The following is a 23705-nucleotide window of genomic DNA, read 5'->3' as shown; positions in this document are numbered from 1 at the left end:
AGTGAGTTGAGTTCTGTGGAAACAGGCTGGTTTCTTTCTACAACCAAGTTTGTTTTCTTATTTCCCCATGATCAGCGCCTTTCAGATTGCTGATTTGTTGGTTGTTTTTCCAAGCATTAAGAGAAGTTTCTTTCCTCTGGACGATTCTTTTTTTCCTGTGTTTTCATCCGTAGATCATAAATTAAGCACCTTGGGTACATGTCAACTCACGTGTTTCCTAATAAAGATTCTGGGAATTATGACAACATTCTGTGAAAATATTTACCTGATGGTACAGGAATGAACGAGCTCTTGCAGTTACCACATAACAACGAGGCTTCCCAATTTTCTTTGTTTTTGAAGTAACAAATTCTGTGCTCCCTTTTGATTCATCCATCTGGCTGACTTTTTCCAGCAAGGGATTTTCATTCCACGAAACATTCGGACATATCTCAGAACCTTCAATGGCTGCTTTATAAGAGTTTTCTTCACCCACTAAAGTTGCAGAGCTACATCTACCACTTTTGTGTTCCTGCAAATCTGTCAGAAGTTCGCTTCTTTCCGTATGGGATGGAAAGTAAGGCCATGGTGGCATTTCACAAACATGAAGCTCATTTAAGGTTCTCAGTGGAGACTTTGCCTGTGAAAAGGGCACAATCACTATCAGTAAATGTTACAAAAAAGCCTCATGTAGATAATTAACAGTCCACAAATAGCAAGTTGCTCTGTTACTGAGTTCTACCTGACAGCCAGCAGCACGAAATGAGCTAAAATCGTGGTGGCCAACCAAAATCTTACAAGCTTCCTGAACATTGCACATCCACGTCATGAGCAAAATGGTTAGAAAATCATAGACAAGCTCAACGGGTTACACAAGTATGGGCAAGGTGATAAAATAAATCTATGACCTGCATAGCCCCGATGTCCAATTCCTCATGAACATGCCACGCTCTATTTTTCTCAAAAATCGAAGGAGCATCTGCACTCACAAGAATTCGATAATGGTATCTGCATTCCAAAACTTCATTCAATTTAGTTGTTTAATCAATCAATAGTGAATTCTCAATATAAGAGGTAGACGTTAGAGGGAGAGAGAGAGAAGAAGAAGAAGAAGAAGAAGAATATATTATCGTCCTCTGAAGACCAAAAAATTGGCCTATGGGACCTGAGCAATACAAAATCCTCGTACACAAAGACTCCTCGCTTGGAGGGGAGGGTATTAAGAGAAACTACCTTTATGTCTTAGGTGAGTTCCTGTGCTTGAAAAGCTTATAGACAAACGTTCCTAAAGCTGGGGGTGACCCGCTATGTAGCATATCAGCCAGTCTGTTATGTCCCTCGAGAAGAGAGCTAAATGCTTTCCGGGTGTGAGTATAGTAAGGGCATATCATTACCATGTGTTCTTCAGTTTCTGGCATTCCCTGGTCACATAATTGGCATATTCTGCTCTCTTTTGGCATATCTTTCCATCCTCCTCTTGAAGAGAGAGAGAGAGAGTATATCTTAACGTCTTCAAGAGGCCTCACGGGCCTATGAAACAAATACAACCAAAAAGAGTAGCTATTGCATCTGGGTAATATAGAGTCAAGGAAGTGCACATGGCAGCTCCTATTGAGTGCATAAAGCAGCGCCAAAATTATTGTAAAGCATGACTATGTTCTAGTCCTATCATAGGATGACCTTCATTACATCAGTTTAAGGCTTAGAATCTTTTAACTTCCCTAATCAGCGCTTGTCCCTCCTTATAGACCACCCATTTACTTGCTTTCCTCGGTTCCTTCACTAAGGTAAGCTCAATGGCTCTTCATTTGAGCTGGGCTGCAGTGAACTCCTCAGATATCCATATCTTTGTGCCCTTCAGCTTGTGGGTCTGCAAGAGATCTTTACCCTTGCTGCCTTGTCGTAAAAAAAGGCTTGTGCCTATGTTACCTTTTAATTGATACTCCATATGTCATCTTGATCCCATTCAACTTGTGGTATTTTCTCCTTGAGGCGATTGATTTTGTCTTCTATGTACTCCCCCTCACCAAAACAGCCGTCTGACAATCCCACACGCATAAGATCAATCTGTTATTTGCTCTAGCTTCCTGCTCTTTCACTTCCACAAAGAGGTCATCTTTGTTCACTTTGTTTTTGACATCAGCGATCATCTCTTGTTTCATTGACCTCACCTAAGTGGTGAACATTTCCTGAACCATACAAACAAGCTGTGGTGCTGGTAGAGATGTCTTACATTTGTGTAGTACCTCTTTGATGGCTTCCTTCTCTTCTTCTTTTTGACTTCCTTCTTTCAATTGATTTCCATGTCATGAACTCTCCTCATCATATGAGTAGGGGTTGCGTGTCTGGCCAAAGGCAACGGCTGGTGGGGGTCGAGGTAGCAAATTTATTTGTCTTCAGGAACTCCATGTGGCCTGCAATTATCTAGGTACCCCTGGATGATGTTCCCTTTCCACACTTAAAGCCCATGCATGCTTCTGTGGATTCTTCTTGCGAGACATTGGAGAGTATTTCAGTGTGGCATATTTGGAGAACCAAGGCCTTGGATGGATCCTATTCCTTGGTTCAGATTGCACAGGCCATCATGCAGTACCGTAAGCAGTTCAGGCTCTTCGATGGATGCTAATGCTACCTGGGCTCAGTGTGCTCCTCCTTAGTGTGGCTATGACTACTGCGAGAACCACAACTCGCTTCAACTCGTCAAATCCACTTTCAAGGGCAGTTGTGTGTCTCTTAGGTTTTTTGAGCCTCAAGACACGACCCCATAATATGAGGGGGGCCGCAGTGGGGTCACTAAAGCAGGCATCCACACCCAAAGGTTGATGTCTGAGATGAGAATATCAATCGAGGAATACATTGCGCTGTCTTTGCAAGAGACAACAAAGGCTATCCATATGAGAAGCAAAACACCAAACAAGGAGTAGGAGGGAAATCTCCATCAGTAGGCTAGTCATTAGCTGACCATCAAAGTGATAGAACCTATGTATGTTGCCTGAGAGACGAACTCCACCAATCGGCTGAGGATAGGAGAGATGACCTCGGCCAACGATGGCTCTGGTGAGGGTTGGCACCATCGAAGCAAGAAGTCAGTAATAGAGGGCTGTTGTGTTGATCAGCCTATCGAGGACCTCTCTCCTCCTCTATGGTCTTTGGGAGGTAGCTTCGTTAGGTGAGTACCACTATCACTTTGGTGGTCTGTCTTCCCAAGTCGAATAAAGAGGAGAGCCCTCAAGTTGACTCACACACAAGGACCACAGATAGAGTCTGTCATGTCGTGTTCTCTGACTCATAGCTGCGCCATGTCCCCTGCTACCTCTAGTTCGGGCCACTGGGTGGAAGAAGTTTGCAATCATTCTCTAGCTAGGATTTGATGGGCTCTCTTGGTCCTACCTTTGCAACCAAGGGAGTCGGTCTCTATGCCGCTAGGCCTCGAGTAAGAAAGTCGCCACACATTGTTGATCGGGATGGGTGAGATTGGTCCAAATTCGCTCCTAAATAGACAATAATGCCATCCACGGATCTCATAATATCTAGGGTGTTTAAATGCAAAGTGCTCCTCTTTCTTAGCCTCTTGCATGTCGCGTAGAGAGCGTGCATGCTTGATCCTAGTTGTGCTTGTTGATTTCCCCAATTCTGCAGATTGGGTTTTCTTGGTGGTGCATTATATTGAATCTTTTTTGTCCTTGCCTGCCTACTGCAATTTGGATTAGCTGCCACGGGTGGGGCTTGATTGTTTGAATTTTGCACATGAGGAGGTACTCTCCCCCTATAATTTGGATTATACCAGCATCTCTCTTTCTCATGATTGTCCTTCCCACTAAATGCATAAGCAACTTTGGGCGGGGGTGGGGGTGTTTTTAAAGTTTCCAATTGCTCCTTAATCATTTGCTCTAACTTAGAGAGCTTGTCTGTTTTCTTCTTACCTTTTGATTTTTCTTTGTTCTTGCTATGTATTTTATTTTTCTTTGAGGTCTCTTCCTCTTCATTCTCATCATCAGATGTATCATCTTCTGTGTCGTCACTATCCTCGTCTTTTGCATCAGTGTCTATCTCTGTTTTAGAATCTATGTCGGAGTCGGAATGCCTTTTCTTCTTTTGTTTTTTAGATCTTGACTTCGTGCCTAGTCTTCATTCTGCTCTTTGTGCTGCATCAACCACGTTCTTAAAATCATTTACTCCTCCAAGCTGATCTCTGCTAGCTAATGCTGTCCGTAATTCTTTGTTTAGTCCCTTACAAAAATAATCTCCCAACTGCTCATCAGTGGGTTGTTGATTGTTTGTCAACCTTCTATTCATATTGCTAAACATTTGTGCATAGTCTTCAACTAACAGATGTTTTTGCTTCATATTTCAAAGACAAAGGAGTCTGAGCATTTGAAGTAGAAGCAGCCATAAAATGCAAAATCAAGTTCTTCATCATCTAGGCCATCTCAAAAAATCGGCCTATGGGACCTGAGCAATACAAAATCCTCCTACACAAAGACTCCTCCCTTGGAGGGGAGGGTATTAAGAGAAACTACCTTTATGTCTTAGGTGAGTTCCTGTGCTTGAAAAGCTTATAGACAAATGTTCCTAAAGCTGGAGGTGACCCGCTATGTAGCATATCAGCCAGTCTGTTATGTCCTCATCTTGCTCTTCAATTGGCATATCCTGTGGCACTTCTCCATGAAAAGGCTTCAACAAGCTAACATGGAAAGCATTGTGGATGGTCCACTGCACAGGTAGCTTCAACCTGTAAGCTACCTCATTGATCTTCTCAAGAACTTGAAAGGGGCCATAGTACCTCATATTCAGCTTAGTGTACAGCTTTACCTTCCCTTTCTTGTTCCTCAGGCGTGCTTTAACAAAACGCAGCAACACCCAATCACCTTCAATGAAACCAAGTCCCTGCGATGCTTATCCGCAGCTCTTTTATGTTTATCTTGGTTGCGTTGGAGGGCATACTTAACCTTTTCATAGGCTGCCCGCAAATCCTCCACCTACTCATCTGCCACAAAAATTTTCTCCTTTGTATGCAAGATAGGAGGAACCTTCCTCACTCCTTCCACTATTTCAAAAGGTGCCTTACCCGTGGAAGAGTGCACTGTATTGTTATATGCATACTCAATCAGTGGCAAGTACTGTTTCCACTTTGTTTTGTGCTCAGACACATAGCATCGGAGCAAATCCAAAGCTATAGAATTTGCCTCTTATGATTGACCATCAAATTGTGGATGATAAGAAGATGAAAACAGCAGTGAGGTTCCCATGTCTTCAAACAAACCTCTCCAGAACATGCTGGTCATCCGTGGATCTCTATCGCTCACAATAGACTCAAGCATCCCATGATACTTGAAAACAGATTTTAAGGACTCCTTTGTCATCTGCTCTGAAGTAATCTTCTTCCTTACTAGAATGAAATGCGCCATCTTACTGAATCTAAAAATTATGGTCCAAATGCCATCATGACCAGAAGGAGTGTGAGGGAGATCAAAAACAAAATCCATGGCGATACTTTGCCATGGTCTATCTGGTATAGGCAAAGGCTGAAGTAAACCGGGCTGTTTCTGCCTATCATACTTCACCTTTAGAAAAGTGATGCATGTCCTGACATAAGCCTCAACATCCTTCCGTAGTGAAGGCCAATAAAAGTAGTGCTCCACTGCTTTGACTGTAGCCTCAATACCCCTATGCCTTGCATACAGTGGAGCATGACTTTCAGTGAGCACCTTATGCCTCAATGGCTGCGTTACACACAGCTTTCCATGCATCATCATAAATCCCTCCTTAAGTGTGTAATGATCATGCATGTTGCCCTCCATAAGCTGATCATAAATACGTGCAAAAGCATCATCTGTAGCATACTGCTCTTTCATAGCATCTAGCTCATTGTGATAAGCAATGGTAACTGCAGATACCTGTGGTTTCTTTGACATAGCTTCCGTACGTGGCCTTTTGGAAAGTGCATCAGCCACTACATTTTTCTTTCCAGCCACATGTACAATCTGAAAATGAAAAATGGAAAGGAAGTTTGCCCATCTCATGTGCTTTTCTAATAGCTTTCTCTGAGTGAGAAAGTATCGCAGCGATTGATGATCAGTTTGCACATAAAAATCAGCACCTAAAAGATAGTGCTTCCACACAGTAAGAGCATGAATTACAACTACCAACTCTTGCTCACATACATTCATGTTGTGCTCAGCATCTTAGAGCAGCCTACTCTCATATGCAACCACTTTGCCTTCTTGCATGAGTACTCCTCCAACACTATTGCCGCTTGCATCACATTGAAGAACAAAAGGCTTTCGCAAGTCTAGCAAAATGATGACAGGATCTGAGCATAGCTTTTCTTTCAGCTCATTAAATGCTGTAATTTCTTTCTTCCCCAAACGGAAAGGCACTGCCTTCTTCTGCAAAGCATGTAAGGGTGAAGCTATCTTAGCAAAATAGCGAATGAAGCGCCTGTAGTATGAACACAAGTCAAGAAAACTACGAACTTCATGTAGGTTCTTCAATGGAGGCCAATTCTTGATTGCCTCAATCTTGGCAGGGTCCATCCTCACTCCATCTCGTGAGATGATGTGTCCCAAGAAATGTATCTCTAGCATGAAGAACTCACTCTTCTTGGTGTTGACCAGTAAATTGTGTTTCTAGAGTTCTGCAAATACAACTGCCAAGTGTTGCCTATGCTCCTCTTCATCTTTCAAGTGCACAATAATGTCATCAAAGAATGTACCCAAAAACTTCCTGTGCTCTTTGAAAATGCGATCCATCATATGATTGAAGATAGCAGGAGCATTGGTCAAACCAAATGGCATAACAAGAAACTCATAAAGCCCAAAAGTGGTCCTGAAGGCAGTCTTATGTACATCTTCGGGCCTAATTCGTATCTGATGGTAACCACTCTTCAAGTCAATGTGACTAAAGATGGCTGATCCCTCTAATCGATCCAAGATATCAATGCGTGGAATAGGAAATCGATTCTTGATAGAGATCTTATTCAAAGCCTTGCAGTCAATACACATTCTCCAAGATCCATCCTTCTTCTGCACAAGTAGGACGAGAGAGAAGAGCTTGGCTGAATCAGCCCCTTCTCTAGCAATTCATTCACTTGACACATGATCTCCTCCTGCTGTGCCGCACTCACCCTATATGGTGGTCGGTTAGGTGGAGAACTGCCATGAATGATATCAATAGAAAAACTCAGTTTGCTGTTTTTCCAGCTTGGAAAAATCAGAGTTATCCTCATCAGGTTCTTTTTCTTTGACAAAAATCAAATACGCACAAAGATGCTTTTTCATTATAGAGGAAATCGCCGAAGCGGATACAACTGGGACTGATTCTCCCTTCGAGTTTACATCAATGACAGTAAGATCGATAGGCAAAAGAGAGAATACAAGGTACAAAGGGTCAATGAGTCTTAGCCGTCACGTCAACTAGAGTAATAGAAAAAAAGAGTACAAAGTACTTATACCTAGACCTAGGACTAAGTGTCCTAGGTGTCACATAGGACTAAATGTCCTATGTGGCCTAAAAGGCACTAAAACTATAAGTGCCTATATTTATGCCTACAAGGCACATGCCATGGCCTATAGGGCATCACTAGAACCACCAGAAGATGGCCTACAAACCCCCCTCCATGGGATGGGCTGAAGTATTCTGCAAACGTCTCAGAATACCTGGTATTTTCTGGTCATGGTGGCACAAGTTCATCCAAAAGGATATAGCCACCTATGAATGTACAAGGGATGTCAGATCATGTAACAAAGGGAACCAAGTGTAAAGCCTGTCGGAAGACTTTGAACTTGGGACGAGGAAGTGCCTTTGTAAACATATCTGCTATGTTGTCCTCTGTGGGAAGATAGGACAACTCTATGTCTCCTCCTGACAACCGCTCCCGAACATAATGGTAGTGAACTTCAATATGCTTGGTACGCACATGAAACACTGGGTTACACGCAATGGCCAAAGCACTCTGGCTGTCAATGTAGACCATAGTGGAGGATGTCTAGCGAATACCAAGATCTATAAGTAACTGGCGAAGCCAAACACACTCTACTTTAGCGGTGAAAGCTGCCCTGTACTCAGCCTCACAGCTAGATGTGGCAACTGTTGGTTGCTTCTTGCTAAGCCAAGAGATACATGAATTGCCAAGCAAAAAACAATTGCCGGTATGTGACACTCATGGTAAGTGAACCCTGATCACCATAGAAGATGGCTAAATCCTGAGTGCCTCTGAGATATCTGAAGACTCTCTCCACTGCCTGCCAATGCTATGAACTGGGCATGTGCATGAATCAACTGAGCTGAGATACTGCATACTGTAAGTCAGGTCTGGTGTGACATAAATAAATAAGGCATCCAACAGCCTGTTGATAAAGAGTGATATCACATGGTGGGCTCCCATCATGAGCTGAGAATTTGAAGCCAAAGTCCACTAGAGTAGAGATTGGCTTGCAATCCTCGAACTGAAAACGATTAAGGAGCTGTCCAATATACTTGGACTGTGACATCATGATACCCCCCTCAACATGAGCAAACTAAATGCGCAAATAATAGTGGAGCTGTCCCATGTCTGACATTTCAAAAACCTGCTGCAAATTAGCCTTGAAAGCTGCAATATGCTGAGTATCTAGGCCCATGATGAGCATATCATCCACATATAAAATCAGCACTAAAAAATCAGATCTACTCCCACGGACATAAAGAGTGGGTTCTGTGGGGCTATTCTAAAAACCAAGTGATAGTAAGTGTGCATGAATTTTGGCATACCATGCCCTAGGTGCCTGCTTCAAACCATAAAGGGCTTTTCTCAGCTGGTATACCTTGTTTTCAGAATTAACAACCTCAAAGGCAGGAGGTTGTGTGACATAGACTTCTTCCTGCAGATCCCCATGAAGAAAAGCAGTCTTGATGTCAAGTTGGTGCACTTGCCAATGGTGATGGGCTGCAATGGCAATGACACATCTGATGGCAGTAATCCTGGATGTGGGAGCAAATGTCTCCTCAAAGTCAATGCCTTGTTGTTGGGCATACCCTTTTGCAACAAGACGGGCTTTGTATCGATCTATACTGCCATCAGATTTCCTTTTTGATTTGTAGACCCACCGAGTGCCAATGGCATGCTTGCCGGGAGGGAGATCTACTAATTCCCATGTGTCATTTTTGGCAATGGATTGTAACTTAGCTCTCATTGCATCCATCCACTCTTTGCTGTCAAAAGCATCTTTATGGCACAAAGGCTCTTCATTGCAAGCTGTAGCAAGGAATGCAAACTCAAGAAAGTGACCATGCATCTGTCTATTCCCTGATCTTGTCCGGGCAGCAAAAGGCTGATCTTGTTTGCTGTCCCTCAATGTATCAAGAAGCCATCTGGGAGCTTGCCTTTACTGTCTATTGACAGCTCTTTCTTCAATCACTACATCATGAATAGTGAGATTATTTTGTGCTGGAAGAGAAACCTACAAATCAGCATGGGGTAGTGGCTGATCATTGCTTGTTGGAGGGCCTGCAGGAGGCTCATGTTGCTGGTCAAAGTCTTCCTTTGAGGAAGGCAGAGGTAACCAAGAGTCAAAGGCATTAAACATGTCAACATCTAGCTTAGCTTTGCAGTCCACAAGAGGAGAAGCTGAATGTTCAGCAAAGATTACATCTCTATTGACAATAATCTTCCCAGTATTTGGTTGGTATAACCTATACCCTCTGCTCTCCTGGCTATAACCAATAAATATGCATTTGATTGCCTTGTCATCAAGCTTATGTCTCAGCTGAGATGGTACATGAACATATGCAAGAGACCCAAAAACTCTCATATGTGAAAGTGAAGGCTTCCTGCCTTTCCATGCTTCATAAGATGTAACAGTCTTCAATGCCCGTGTAGGTGATCTATTCAGCACATAGTTGGCACACATCACTGCATCAAGCCAAAATTTATTGGGCAAAGACTCGGCCTTAAGCATGCATCTAGCCATCTCCATTGTGGACCTGTTTTTCCTTTCAGAAACAGGATTCTGCTGAGGAGTGTAAGGAGTAGTGCATGAGTGAACAATGCCCCGTGAAGACAAAAATGCATCAAACTCCTTTGACATATACTCTCCCCCCTAATCTGTGTTGAGGGTGACAAGCTTGCATCTTGATTCATTGAACATTCTCAACCATATTCAGCCACCTCTGAAAGCGTAAGAACACTTCATATTTGACTTTTAAAGGATATACCCAGCAATATGTTGCCAAAAGACAACCCTCACACACATGTTTGGAAACTGTGTGAGTTTGACGTACATCATTTGCCATCTGCTGTGAATGTAGCTTTGCAAGAGCTCTATAATTGAGATGACCCATTCTCTCATGCCAAAGATGAGTTTTAGCAAGCTGTGAATCTGAAATAGCAAATCATAAACTAGGCATCTGTAGCCATCAGAAATCACTCTGAAACCTGAAGTGGCAATTGCTGAAATTGAAATCAAGTTGACTTCAATTCCAAGCACAAAAAGAACATTTGTCAGAGTGACAGGATGGCTTGAAATGGATGTGAGCTGCACATCTCCAATTCCTTTTACAGCATAGGAAGCATTATTAGCACATGTGACAGTCCCCCCTCGAGGTGCATTAGCTAAAGAATGAAACAACTATTTGCAAGATGTGACGTGCTTGGAAGTACCACTATCAAAATACCAAGACTGAGCATCATTAGCAGTAAAGAGTGCATCAGCTTTGGAGGGATCAAATGAGCAATGGACAGCCCATGCCCAATCATCCTGGAGAGCATGTGCATGTGAAGCATCTACTGGCTCATTGGATTCAATAGCATGTGAGGCATTAACTGTCAATCATGCTTTCTTTTTCTCCGAAGCAATGCGCTTCCTGCATTCTGAAATGTCATGTCCAGGCTTGTGACAATAGTTGCATCTTTTCTTCTTTGACTTATCTGCTGTATTTTTAGATGCATGGGAGGAATTGCAGCTACTATGCGCAGATTTAGGCTTGCCCATAGGCTTGGAAGCCTTGCCTCTTCCTGTCTGCTATGAAGCAAATGCATGATCAGGAATAATGGCTTGTCTATGAACACGACTTTGCTCTTCTTGCAAAAGCAAAGTAACTAGCTGATCAAAAGAATAGTGGTCTGGATTACCCATGGCCACTATTCGAAGGGTTGTAGCAAACCCTTGATATGTATCTGGCAATCCATTCAATGTGATACTGACAAGCTGAGAATTTGGCACCACCTCATCAATATTGGCAAGTTGTTCCATGAGGTCCTTAACCTTTGTCAGATATGCATCCATAGAATCACCTTCATTCATACTGACTTCCTGTAATTGCCTTCTCAAATATGCAACATGTGCCTCATTGCGAATCTGATAGAGAGAAGCCAATTTGTCTCAAGCATCCTTTGCTGTCCTGCAAGACCGAATGTGTGGAATAATGATTCTCTTGCATGATAAAGCAATACATGAATGTGCATTTGCATCTCTTGCATCCCATCTTGACTGTTCCTGAGTTGGGGGAGTAGTAGCAGGAGTGCTAGAAGATAAGGCATCAGGAGGAGTACTCCCTGCAGAGGGACCAGCAGTAGAGGCAACCACTATAGCATTGGCTGGCCTCAGATCAACCCCAGAAACAATATTCCACAAATGCTTTGCAACAAGAATATGTTTCATGAGATAAGACCACATCGGATAGTTGGTGCCATCCAACTTATCATCTTCACGAAGAATGCCAAATAGATCTTGATTTGTTCCCAGCCATAGCAAATGTGATACCCTGAAAGAGACCTGAAAAACCAAAAGCCTCAAGGCTATCATTGCAAAGAGCTGGCTGTCCAAAAAATGACAGCAAATATCTGCAAATTTCCAACCCAAATCAAAGGGCAAATGCAGATCTGACCCAAATGTGACTGTGTCAGGCAATGTTCACTGCAAAAACAGCAAATCTGGCAAAAGCCCCAAATTTAATGAGGGCAAATAGGCCAAAAAGAGGGCAAATGCAGAAAAGCCCCAAATTTTGCTGAGATTTTTGCAAATGTGACCCAATGTATTGTAATCTAACTCAATGTCCTGCAGAAAAGACTCAATGTTTGAAAATCTCACTCAATGTCCTGCAAATGTGACTCGATGTTCTCCAATCTGACCCAATGTATTGCAATCAAATAAGAAATTGCAGATCAAATCCAAAAAAAAAAAAGCCTCAAGGCTTGCAACTGCAAAATTAGGACTTGCTATCCACAAATTGACTGCAAAAGTGCACCTGTCCCAAAGTATAGACCTCAAGATGTAGGCTTTCACTGTAGGAAGATAGGATAACAGAAGCCCTCAAAAGACCCGAAATTTGAGAATGTCTGCAAATGATTTCACATGTGCCAAATGCTGTACCAAATCCCGGAGCAAGTACAATGCAGATACAACGTACGGCACAGGTATTGAACTGATGTATGAAACAGTACGGAATGGAGGATGTAAGGGACAAGTACATTGACTGTACGGAGAGTAGTACAAAGCCCTGTATAGAGACGTACGTAGTGTAGTACGAAAACATGTACGGAGACTATTGTACGGTATCGATAGGCAAAAGAGAGAATACAAGGTACAAAGAGTTGATGAGTCTTAGCCATCACGTCAACTAGAGTAATAGAAAAAAAGAGTACAAAGTACTTATACCTAGACCTAGGACTAAGTGTCCTATGTGGCCTAAAAGGCACTAAAATTATAAGTGCCTATATTTATGCCTACAAGGCACATGCCATGACCTATAGGGCATCACTAGAACCACCAGAAGATGGCCTACAATGACTTGGGTTTTACCCCTACAAGTCAAGGTAAGCTTCTTGTCATGTGTATCTATGATAGCATGCACACGGGACATCCAAGGCATCCCCAACAAAACATCACACTCAGGTAAAGGCATCACATAGAAATCCTCATAGTCCACTTATCCCTAAATGTGAATCCGTAGCTTCCCTATGATAGGAGTGACAGGAATACTACGCTCCGGATTAGCCATGTTGGCCTCACAAAGAGGACCAATCTCCTCTGGTCGAAGACCCAACTGAGCTGCAAGTTCAAGAGTAATGAAATTTGCTTTGGCTTTTAAATCAAAGAAGTACAGACAATGCTGATCCCGTAGCTTGCCTCATGCTCTGCACATCACTGTCTTCTTCTCATCATGCTCACCCCTAATAATGTCAGGTATATGGCCAGCACTTGGCTTGGGCTTCTTGCCTCTGGGGTCCTCTCTATTGCCTTGATTAGTGTCAGCCCGAGTTGCTGCAGGTTCTTTCCTCTTCTTGTTAGGACAATCTGCTGCCCTATGACCCGTCTCTTTGCAGAGAAAACACCTCCCTTCAGTAAACAACTTCTTCCTCTCCTCACGAGTGAGAGAAGAGGGTTGCTGTTTTCTCCTTTGTCCTGCCACAAACTTTAATATAAGAGGGACTTTTCCAGCTTGCTGTGGTTTCTTTGGCTCCTCCTTGAAGTTGCTCTTGAAACCTGAGACTTTGCCCTGCATGAGTGAGTAAGCTGTGTTGGCATTCTCTCATGCTGGAAATATGTGTCTTGGTGCAATAGTCCCTCAACTCTTTGGGAAGACCACAACAATACTTTTCAGCTTGCTCTGAAATAGGGGCTGTTCTGTAAGAGCTCACAGGTAGAAGCGCATCCCAAAACTTCTTGTTGTAATCCTCAAGACTCCTGCATTTCCTAGCATTCAAGTTATGCCACTGAGTCATGACATCCACAAGGTCTCAAACTTCACTGCTGCCCCCCCTTCCTTGTAATCCTTCATCTTAAGCCTGGGCTCCAGTAGATCATAGCCAGGGGGCTGCAAATAAAGGGGCTGCTGTCCTTGGGGTCCTTCAAGAGCTTGAAGAACACTCCCCACAGCTGGGTTTGCAGGCACAGGTGGTACTGGCTGAGTGTGTGACATCATAGGGCTTCCTCCCTGCAATCCAGGTTGTATCCCCACATTAGCATACAAAGAATTTGGGGCTGGCTGTGAGGTCATGGGAAAAATGGATCCTCCTCGAAAGTGTGTAGGCTGAACCACATACTATGGTTGGGCTTGCTGCCCTTGCTGCACATTCTGAGCATTGCTACCATGCTCATTCCCATTTGGTCTCTACCTCTGTGGCACTGCAAGTGGCTGTACCACTGGTGTAGGTGGCTTTAATAGTGGCTGTACCACTGGTGTTGGTGGCTCTGGTAGTGGCTGTCCCACATGCATTTGTGGACCGTGAATGGGTTGTGCCTCTGCCCTTGGCATCAAGGCTAGATTATGCACAATCTCAGCAAAGCTCTGAGTGAGCTGAGTCAAAACTTGCAACACAAAAGCCATCTGTGTTTGCATTACTGCCATAGCATTTGCCTGCACACTTGGGTCAACACCCAATGCAACTGTACCCACAGGATTTTGCATTTGTGGAGCTGGCTGCCCCAATACATCAGCTTGAACATTCTGCCCTTCATGGGCTGCATTCTGCACTCTTATTCCGGGGTGCGCTCCCCTTATCTGTGGCTCTTGGTCAAACTCTGAGTTTGCATCATATCCAAGCCTGATATTATCCATATCCAAAAGCAATGATGGCTGTACCAAAATCAGCACAGGCTTTCTCTATCCAAGCTGCCCAAGGACTCCTCTGGATGATTTGATGAGGGTCCCGGCAACATAACCACTATAACCGGCCCTAGAACACTAAGGGCAGTGTATCTGTCTCTACTATCTCACAATGATGAAAATACAGCCAACTTAATTGATTGCCTTTGTTCACAAACCAAACTCAAAGCATAGAACTTCATTGCACAGCATCATGGAACCATTCAAGACAAGGGAGGCTAGAATGCCCCTACTCAGAAACACAGAGAGTCACACCTGTTGCCCCAACACTTGGCGCCCCTTGCGGTATTTATTTGAACTGGTTAGCTCAAAGATACAAAGGGACTCAATTCATGAGCTCATCCGCAGGTGCAACCCAGTACAATGCCAACCCGTGGCTGTGCTAGTGACCAACTCCTAGTGCTATTACCTTGGTTCCTTTCAGTAGACATGCATAATCACAAGTAGACCATTCTGAGAGCATACCAAGCAATGCATTACCCATTTTCAAACCATTACCGAGCCCAAGGCCCAATCACTGCACCCCTAGGAAGAGAGTATCACAACCAGTGCCCCAATCCTCTCCTGGGCCAATGGCAGGGCATCCAACCTAGCAGGAACTCAGTAAAGATAGCCGTAGGAAAGAGTAGAAGGGGAAGACGAGAGTTCAGCCAACAGAAAGAGCATGTTTCAGCCCGAAACAGCTCTAAAAGTAGGATGAGAAGCGGACAGCAAACTTTGGTAGGAGAAAGCTGTCTAGGAGTGTCTTCCAACACTAGAAAAGATCAAAGAAAAGTGCATCCAGCAAGCTGTAGCAGATCAGCCAAGAATTCATCCACTAGAACAATGTTTTCAGCCCACAAACAGCTCCGTTTTCAGTGCACCTTGCACCAGGCAAGAGCAAGAAGAGAGGCACCCATGAATATTGAAACCGGTCTCTAATCACTCAGAGGGCAGTGGAACTAAACCTTTTAATCACTTCAGCACTTATTTACAGCTCACAAAGCATATATCACAACCATTAACCATTGCATGATCACCATTTGGCATTTACCCATTTGTTCACAAACAAAACCACTGAAAAAGAGATGGAGGCTAGAATGCCCCTGCTCAACAGACATAGACAAGTGCCTTACGATAGTACGCCTCGTATGGAGTCATGTGTTCCACAACCTTTGTCTTCGTCCAGTTGAGAATATGAATTGCGGTTGCAAGGACTTCATCCCAATAGGCTTTGGCAAGATTCTTGCCTTGCAACATAGACAATCCCATCTCAACTGAGGTCCTGTGTTTCCTTTCAACTACACCATTTTGCTAAGAAGTCTTGGCTGTAGTCAATTGTCTCTTGATTCCATGTGTTTTGCAAAAGCTGTTGAATTCAGTTGATGTAAACTCGCTTCCCCGATCGGTACAGACTGCCTCTCTGTTTCTTTCTCCACCTTTGCCTTCCATTCCTTAAACTTTTCAAAGGACTGAGATTTATTGGCAATATAGTAAACCCAAGTCATCCTGCTGAAGTCGTCGACAAATAAAAGAGAATACCTTGAACCTGCGAAGGAGTTCCCGATTGGCCCCAAACACCATGGCGCCCCTTTCGGTATTTCTTTATATTTCACAGTGAAATGATTACAAGTTGCATCTGGGAGACCTTCCCTGCAACTGAGCACGCAGCCCCAATTCACTAAGCCTTCGCAAGGCTTTCAAGCATAGAACACCATCACATAAGTGCACTTAACCCATAGGCTCAACCCAAAGGCATTCTCTTTTCCGAGTGCAATTCCATTGGCTGTCCAGATGCAATCACACTGAACCCCAGCTGCACTCTCTTTGAGTGGTTTCCAGATGGCATTCACAAAGCTTTTTCAAAGCTCCAAAATAAAATCAGCAAAGTACCCAACCAAAGAATGACTCATGTAGCACTGCCTGGGCACCTGTGAGCCAAGAAAGAGGCGGCACACGAGGCCAACCAATAGCTTATGGCAAAAAGAAATTGCAGTAGCAAAATCACAACTCACCAAGCCCTGAAAACTCGAACCAAGTCCTCAATCGCCAAGAGGACATAGTAGCCAATGCCCAATTGCATTCTCAGCCAAAGAGGAGTGCAAAGGCATGAAGAAAGAGCATTTACAAGAGCCGACCAGCAAGAATTCCACTGAAAAATGCGAAAAGAAGCACTTCTGTCACGAAGAAGTGGGAGTTCTTGGGCTCAAAAGAAGCGTGCTTCAGAGAGGAATGCATTGAGAAGGTTTTGGAGAAGTTTCATCGCCGGAAAGTCCTCCAAAACTGAGAAAAACCAGTCAACCAGCGCATGGGACCACTCGAGATTCAACAGGAAAAGGAGAGGCCCAGGAGGCGGTAGAAGCAAAAAGGTCTAGTAAAAGCCACTTTTGCAAATTCGACCAGCAAAAGAAGTGCTCAGCTCTGTCCGTTCTACCAAACACACGGAGGGAAAAGCATATCACTACGAAGGGGAGGCAGAGGGGAAGCCATCGGGCCAAACGGAAGTCGAGGAATCCAAACGGGTGAGGAGTTATGAAGAAAAACGGAATTCAGCTGAAGGAGGCTGAAAAACCAGTCCAAAATCTCAACAAAGGGAGAAGATGAGAGAGAAAACCACACATGTGAAGTTTAGAAGGCCCAGGAAGGTCCAGGAATGGCAAAGGAGCATGTAGAAGGCACTAGAGCCACCTGGAACTCTAGGGGGGGCCACTGAAGGTACATGGCCCTCTAAAAGGCCCATTAAAAATGCCACATCATCATTTTCCAACAACCACTCTTTTAATTCCTTGGAATGCCTTTGGGCCTAGGGATTAATTACGCTTATGTGCTAGGCACCATGCCGCATTTAATTACATATTATTAAGCCCACGCTTAGACTTTTAAAACCAAAGTTGTCACGGTCTTGTAGTACATTAAAGTACTTAGAATTTCACGCCCCCGTGACATACCCCTCTTGAAACAGCAAACCACAGTTTGCTGCCCCAAAACACAGGAGCGAGCATGAAATATAGCATAAAAGAGTATACAAGAAAGCCGCAGCTATAGTATACAGAGACAGTGAAAATATGGCTAGGAGAGGCATGCATCCATCCATATACACTGCTCAAAATCTATGTGATCCTCGGCGATCAATAGTCAAGATGCATCAATATCATGAAGTCTCACAGCAGAAATATTGTCAGCTCAGTATCTCGGTTGAAACATACAGTGTCATCAAGCGACCTCATGAAATCACGGTGAGCCCGTCTGTACAATTAGAGCCCGTCGGCTCTAATTGGAAAGCATCAAGGTAAAGCTGCAATATCCCAGGTGAATCTGCCAGTTCACCTTCCTCCATCCATTTCGCATCAAGTGATGGGTAATTTTGAAATTTAATTTTACCAAGTAACGACGGATAACTTTACCCCTGAGCTTTCTATCTCTGTGTGCTAGAATCTGCTCTGGGACCAGAAGTTCATCCTGTTCTTCCACTTCAGGCTGCACCTCATCAGGTAAATCCTCAAGAATATCTCCATGATATTGCTTTAAAAAGCTCACATGAAAGGCATTATGTATCTTCCAATGTGGAGGCAACTTCAGCCTGTAAGCTACCTCGTTTATCTTTTCAGAAACCTGGAAAGGACCATAGTAACGCATGTTCAGCTTTGTGTACAGCCTTTCCTTATTTTTCAGCCTTGCCTTTTGAAAACGCAGCAAAACCCAATCACCTTCTGTGAATACCAATTCCCTGCGGTGCTTATCTGCTGCTCTTTTCTGCTTGTCCTGACTTCTTTGCAAAGCATATTTGATCTTCTTGTAAGCCTCTTCAAGGCTTTCCACAAAACGATCAGCTTCGAAGATTTTCTCTTTTGTATGCAAAATGGGAGGTATCTTCCTGGCACCTTCCACTATTTCAAAAGGTGCTTTACCTGTGGATGTGTGCACCGTATTATTGTAAGCATATTCCAACAAAGGCAAATAATGCTCCCATTTGCTTTTGTGGTCTGAGACATAGCATTTAAACATATCCAAGATGGTAGAGTTTTCCTGCTCCGATTGTCCATCAAACTGAGGGTGAAAAGATGACGAAAAATTCAGCGTAGTGCCCATATTTTCAAACAATCCTCTCCAAAAGAGGCTGGTCATCCTCGGATCTCTATCACTGATTATGGATTCAGGCATCCCATGATACTTGAAGACATGCAGCAAAAACAATTTGGCCATTTGATCTGCTGTAATTTTCTTTCTTACTGGCACAAAGTGGGCTTGTTTGCTAAACCTGCAAATTATTGTCCACAATCCATCATGTCCAGTAGGAGTACGTGGAAGATCAAACACAAAATCCATAGCTATGCTTTGCCATGGTCTATCCGGAATTGGCAAAGGGTGTAACAACCCAGGTGCCTTCTGCCTGTCAAACTTTACTTTCTGACAAACCATGCATGTTCTCACATATTCTTCCACATCTTTCCTCAAAGATGGCCAATAAAAGTATTGCTCCACTGCTGTAATTGTTGCTGTAATTTCCCTATGTCCTGCATATGGAGGAGCATGACTTTCCATTATGACTTTATGTCGCATCTGATCAGTGACACAGAGTCGTCCATGCATCAAAATGAAACCCTCTTTCAACATATAGTGATCATGCCTTTAACCATCAAAAAGCTGATCATAAATAGTTGGAAAAACAGCATCATTAACATACTGATCTTTCATCACATCTAACACATTGTTGTAAGCAATGCTCACTGCTGAAACACTGGGTTTCTTGGAGACTGCTTCAGGTTGTGGTTTCCTGGAAAGTGCATCAGCCACGACATTTTTGTTACCCGGCACATGTACAATTTGAAAATGAAACATTGAGAGGAAGTTAGCCCATCTCATGTGCTTTTCAGATAATTTTCTCTGCGTGAGAAAATATCTAAGTGACTGATGATCTGTCTGCACATAAAAATCAGCTCCAAGAAGGTAATGTTTCCATGTGGTCAAAGCATGTATCACTGCTAACATTTCCTTCTCGTATGTCTGCAAGTACAATTCAGCATCTTCTCATATGCAACCACTCTGCCATCCTGCATCAAAGTGCCTCCTATGCTGTTCCCACATGCATCACAAGTTACAGCAAAGGGTTTTGCAAGATCTGGCAAGATAATAACGGGTTCAGAACACAACTTTTGCTTCAGCTCTTCAAAAGCTGCATTTTCCTTTGGTCCCCACTGAAACGGTACAGCTTTCTTTTGTAAAGCATGCAAGGGAGAAGCAATTTCTGCAAAGTACTTTATAAACCTCCGATAGTATGAACACAACCCAAGAAAGCTTCTGACTTCATGTAGATTTTTCAAAATTGGCCAACTCCTTATGGCCTCAACTTTTGCAGGATCCATCTTGACTCCATCCTTTGACACTAAATGACCGAGAAAATGAATCTCATGCATAAAGAACTCACTTTTCTTGGTGTTTATTAATAGCTTGTGTCTTTTCAACTCTTGAAACACAATAGTGAGGTGTTTCATGTGCTCCTGCTCATTTTTAGAGAACACAATGATGTCATCGAAGAAAGTGCCCACAAACTTTCTGTGTGCTCTAAAAATTATGTCCATCATTCTATTGAAAGTGGCAGGTGCATTAGTCAAACCAAAAGGCATCACAAGGAACTCATATAAGCCAAATGAAGTGCGGAAGGCAGTCTTGTAGACATCTTCAGGCCGTATCCTTATCTGATGGTATCCACTTTTAAGGTCAATACGACTGAACATTGAGGAACCTTCCAACCGATCCAATATATCATCAATGCGTGGAATTGGAAAACGGTTCTTAATTGTGACTTTATTCAAAGCCCTATAATCAATACACATTCTCCAACTGCCATCCTTCTTTTGCACAAGCAACACAAGGGAACAGTAAGGAGAATTACTTGGCTGTATTAATTCCTTTTCCAAGAGTTCCTTCACTTGTGAAATTATCTCTTCCTGTTGTGCCTTACTGACACGATAGGGAGGTATATTAGGCGGTGAGCTTCCTGGAATTATATCAATTTGATGATCCTCGGGCCTCTTGGGAGGTAATTCTTGAGGAAGTGCATCTGAGAAACAATCCTGAAAATATGAAATAAAAGCAGCCCTTTCTCTATCTAAAGCAAAAAGAGTAGAGCCTTCCTGAACTGGTTGGCTGTCCTCTTTGACAAAAATCAAGTACGCTGAAATATATGACGCTTTATTACATTGGAAATACAAGAAGCTGAAACTACAGGGATGGACTCCCCTTTCAACTTTACATCAAGTACAATGATTTTTGCCTCTATGAGTTAAAGAAATCTTCTTGTTTCTCATCTGCACATCAGCCCCCACCCTGTACATCCAAGGCATCCCAAGCAAAGCATCACACTCTGACAAAGGCATAATGTAGAAGTCCTCTGCATCCTGATATCCCTGGATATGCATCCTCAACTTGCCAATGATAGGAGTGACAGGTGTGTTGAGTTCAGGGTTGGCCATATCACACATGCCGGATGGCCCCATTTCCTCAGGCTTGATGCCAAGCCTTCCTGCCATATCAGGAGTTATGAAACTTGCCTTTGCCCCAGAATCAAAGAAAAACAAACAATTCTGATTTCTGATTTTTCCCCATGCTCTACACATCTCAATCTTTTTCATTTCCTCTTCATCATGTGCATTTGGCAAACTCCCAATCACATCTGGAAGAAGTCATGCGGACGGTTTAGGCTTTTTGCCCTTCCGATCAGCCTGTTTATCACCGTTCTTATCATCATCTAACCTGTCTCTTTTCTTGAATGGGCAATCATAAGAGCGGTGTCCCTCTCCTTTGCATATAAAACATTTGTTTTGCTCCATGAGTGACTTTTTCTCTTCATCAGATAACTTGGTACGGGGCTGTTTATTAGGCTGTCCACGCCTTTAACCAGCTTTGAATTGGGCTTTTCCTCCCTTTTGAAACGGTCGTTTGCCATAATTTTTATTTTCAGATTTGATGTCCTTATCCTGGTGTTTGGCAGCCCGTTCGTTGTCTTCTTTCTTGCTGTCTATAAAGCCCAAATTCTTCTCCTGCATCCATGCATATGCTGTCCTTGCATTCTCAATTAATTGAGTCATAGAACCCACCTTGGTTTTGATGCAATAATCACGTAGCTCACTAGGCAATCCACAACAGTACCTCTCTATTTGCTCTTTCAAAGAAACATGCCTGTAAGAGCTCAATGGCAGCAAAACATCCCAAAACCTCTGGGTGTAATCATCAAGATTCTTGCAAAGTTTGTATGACAAGTCATGCCAGTGTGAAAGTACTTCAACTTCAAAAGTTGGAGTAAGCCAAGTAGAAGAGAACACTTGCTTAAATTCCAGCCAAGTAGCAGGCGCATCTCCATGAAGCATAAGGTTGGTGTACCACTTAAGTGCATTGCCTTTCAAAAATGTGGCAACCTTCCTCATCTTGGATGCTTCTGTAAACAAACCCCCAAGAAATGCAGCATCAAACTGTTGAAGGAATGTGAGGGCTTTGTACCTGTCCTGTACTCCATTATATGTATCAAACTTGACATGAGAACCACCATCCTTAAATTCTTTATATACATTTGATATTGGCTGCTGTCCCAAAGATGGCTGTATATTTGCAGCATTCCCTTCACTAGGGAGAGCCATGCTTGGCTGAACATTAGGCATGGGAGCATATGCTATGGCTTGCATGCCTGGTTGCATTCCCACATTGTCATACATGGCTTGCTTTCTATGCCCAATTGGCGGTGAAATCAACATAGCATCAAAGATAGAATCTGTACCAAAATATTCAAGTTGCTGCCTCAAATATGGTTGAGGTGGTTGAGCCACATTTATGGACTGCACATTATTATTTTGAGGAGTAGAAGTACCCAAACCAAGGCCTTGTGCTGGCTGCTCTGACTGTTGCACTGGCTGTACTTTTTGTACCTCTTTCTCAAGTGCTCTTTTGGGCGATTCCTCTCTCTTGGAAGTCACTTTCTGAGTCATTTTTGATGGCTGTCCCTCATGGGAAACTGATGCATGAGTGTGCGGTCCGCCATGAGAAGCTGATGCATGTGTGTACTCACTCTTTCCGTGCTTGTGCTTTCTTGATTTCTTCTTCTTCTTGGCATTTGTTTGCACAATCTAAGCCAAATTTTGAGCCAGCTGAGTCAAAGCAGTCACTGCACTTGCAAGCTGTGCATTCAACATAGTAGCATCATCTGACTCACTGCTAAAACTAGTATCACCGTCGAGCTCAGTTATAGCTTCATGTGTGGCCTACTCAAAAGGCATTTGTTGTGCTCCCTGCAGCTGTACACTAGCTGGATCATTAAGGCTTTCTTGCCTTCTCCTTTGAGGAGTTGTGGAGCTCTCTTGCTCATGGGTACTCACCATGTTTATGGTTGTAATATTCAGCTGTCAAAAAGTGCAGCAAAGATATCCTTCCACCAAACTACCGAGACCCACCTCTTGAGAAAGAGTGTGTGGTATCCCGACAATGGAACCAATGAAAGCGGCCTCTAATCACTTAGAGGGCAGTGGAACTAAACCTTTAATCACTTCAGCACTTATTTACATCTCACAAAGCATATATCACAACCATTAACCATTGCATGATCACCATTTGGCATTTACTCATTTGTTCACAAACAAAACCACTGAAAAAGAGATGGAGGCTAGAATGCCCCTGCTCAACAGACATAGACAAGGGCACCCGATTGGCCCCAAACACCGTGGCACCCCTTTCGGTATTTCTTTATATTTCATAGTGAAATGATTACAAGTTGCATCTGGGATACCTTCCCTGCAACTGAGCACGTAGCCCCAATTCACTAAGCCTTCGCAAGGCTTTCAAGCATAGAACACCATCACATTAGTGCACTTAACCCATAGGCTCAACCCAAAGGCATTCTCTTTTCCGAGTGCAATTCCATTGGCTGTCCAGATGCAATCACACTGCACCCAAGCTGCACTCTCTTTGAGTGGTTTCCAGATGGCATTCACAAAGCTTTTCAAAGCTCCAAAATAAAATCAGCAAAGTACCCAACCAAAGAATGACTCATGTAGCACTGCCTGGGCACCTGTGAGCCAAGAAAGAAACGGCACACGAGGCCAACCAATAGCTTATGGCAAAAAGAAATTGCAGTACCAAAATCACAACTCACCAAGCCCTGAAAACTCAAACCA

At 43.3% G+C, this 23705-nt stretch overlaps 1 protein-coding gene across 2 annotated transcripts in view; it reads right to left on the bottom strand.

Annotated features, from left to right (window-relative positions):
- LOC147885508 (Pseudouridine synthase family protein) overlaps window positions 1–23705 on the bottom strand; it is a 123158-nt gene that overhangs the window by 22528 nt on the left and 76925 nt on the right. For both annotated transcript variants that reach the window (XM_087396542.1, XM_087396541.1), the window contains 3 exons: window positions 888–987; window positions 722–784; window positions 266–619 (listed from right to left, as the gene is read on the bottom strand). In XM_087396542.1, coding sequence (XP_087252668.1) covers window positions 266–619; window positions 722–784; window positions 888–987 — 517 coding nt within the window. The remainder of the gene's footprint in view (window positions 1–265; window positions 620–721; window positions 785–887; window positions 988–23705) is intronic.

Source organism: Dipteris shenzhenensis, chromosome 25 (assembly GCF_047967505.1).
Source record: "Dipteris shenzhenensis isolate YYH24624 ecotype China chromosome 25, Dip_SZ_1.0, whole genome shotgun sequence".
NCBI lineage: Eukaryota > Viridiplantae > Streptophyta > Polypodiopsida > Gleicheniales > Dipteridaceae > Dipteris > Dipteris shenzhenensis.
This window is presented reverse-complemented; position numbering and strand designations above follow the sequence as displayed.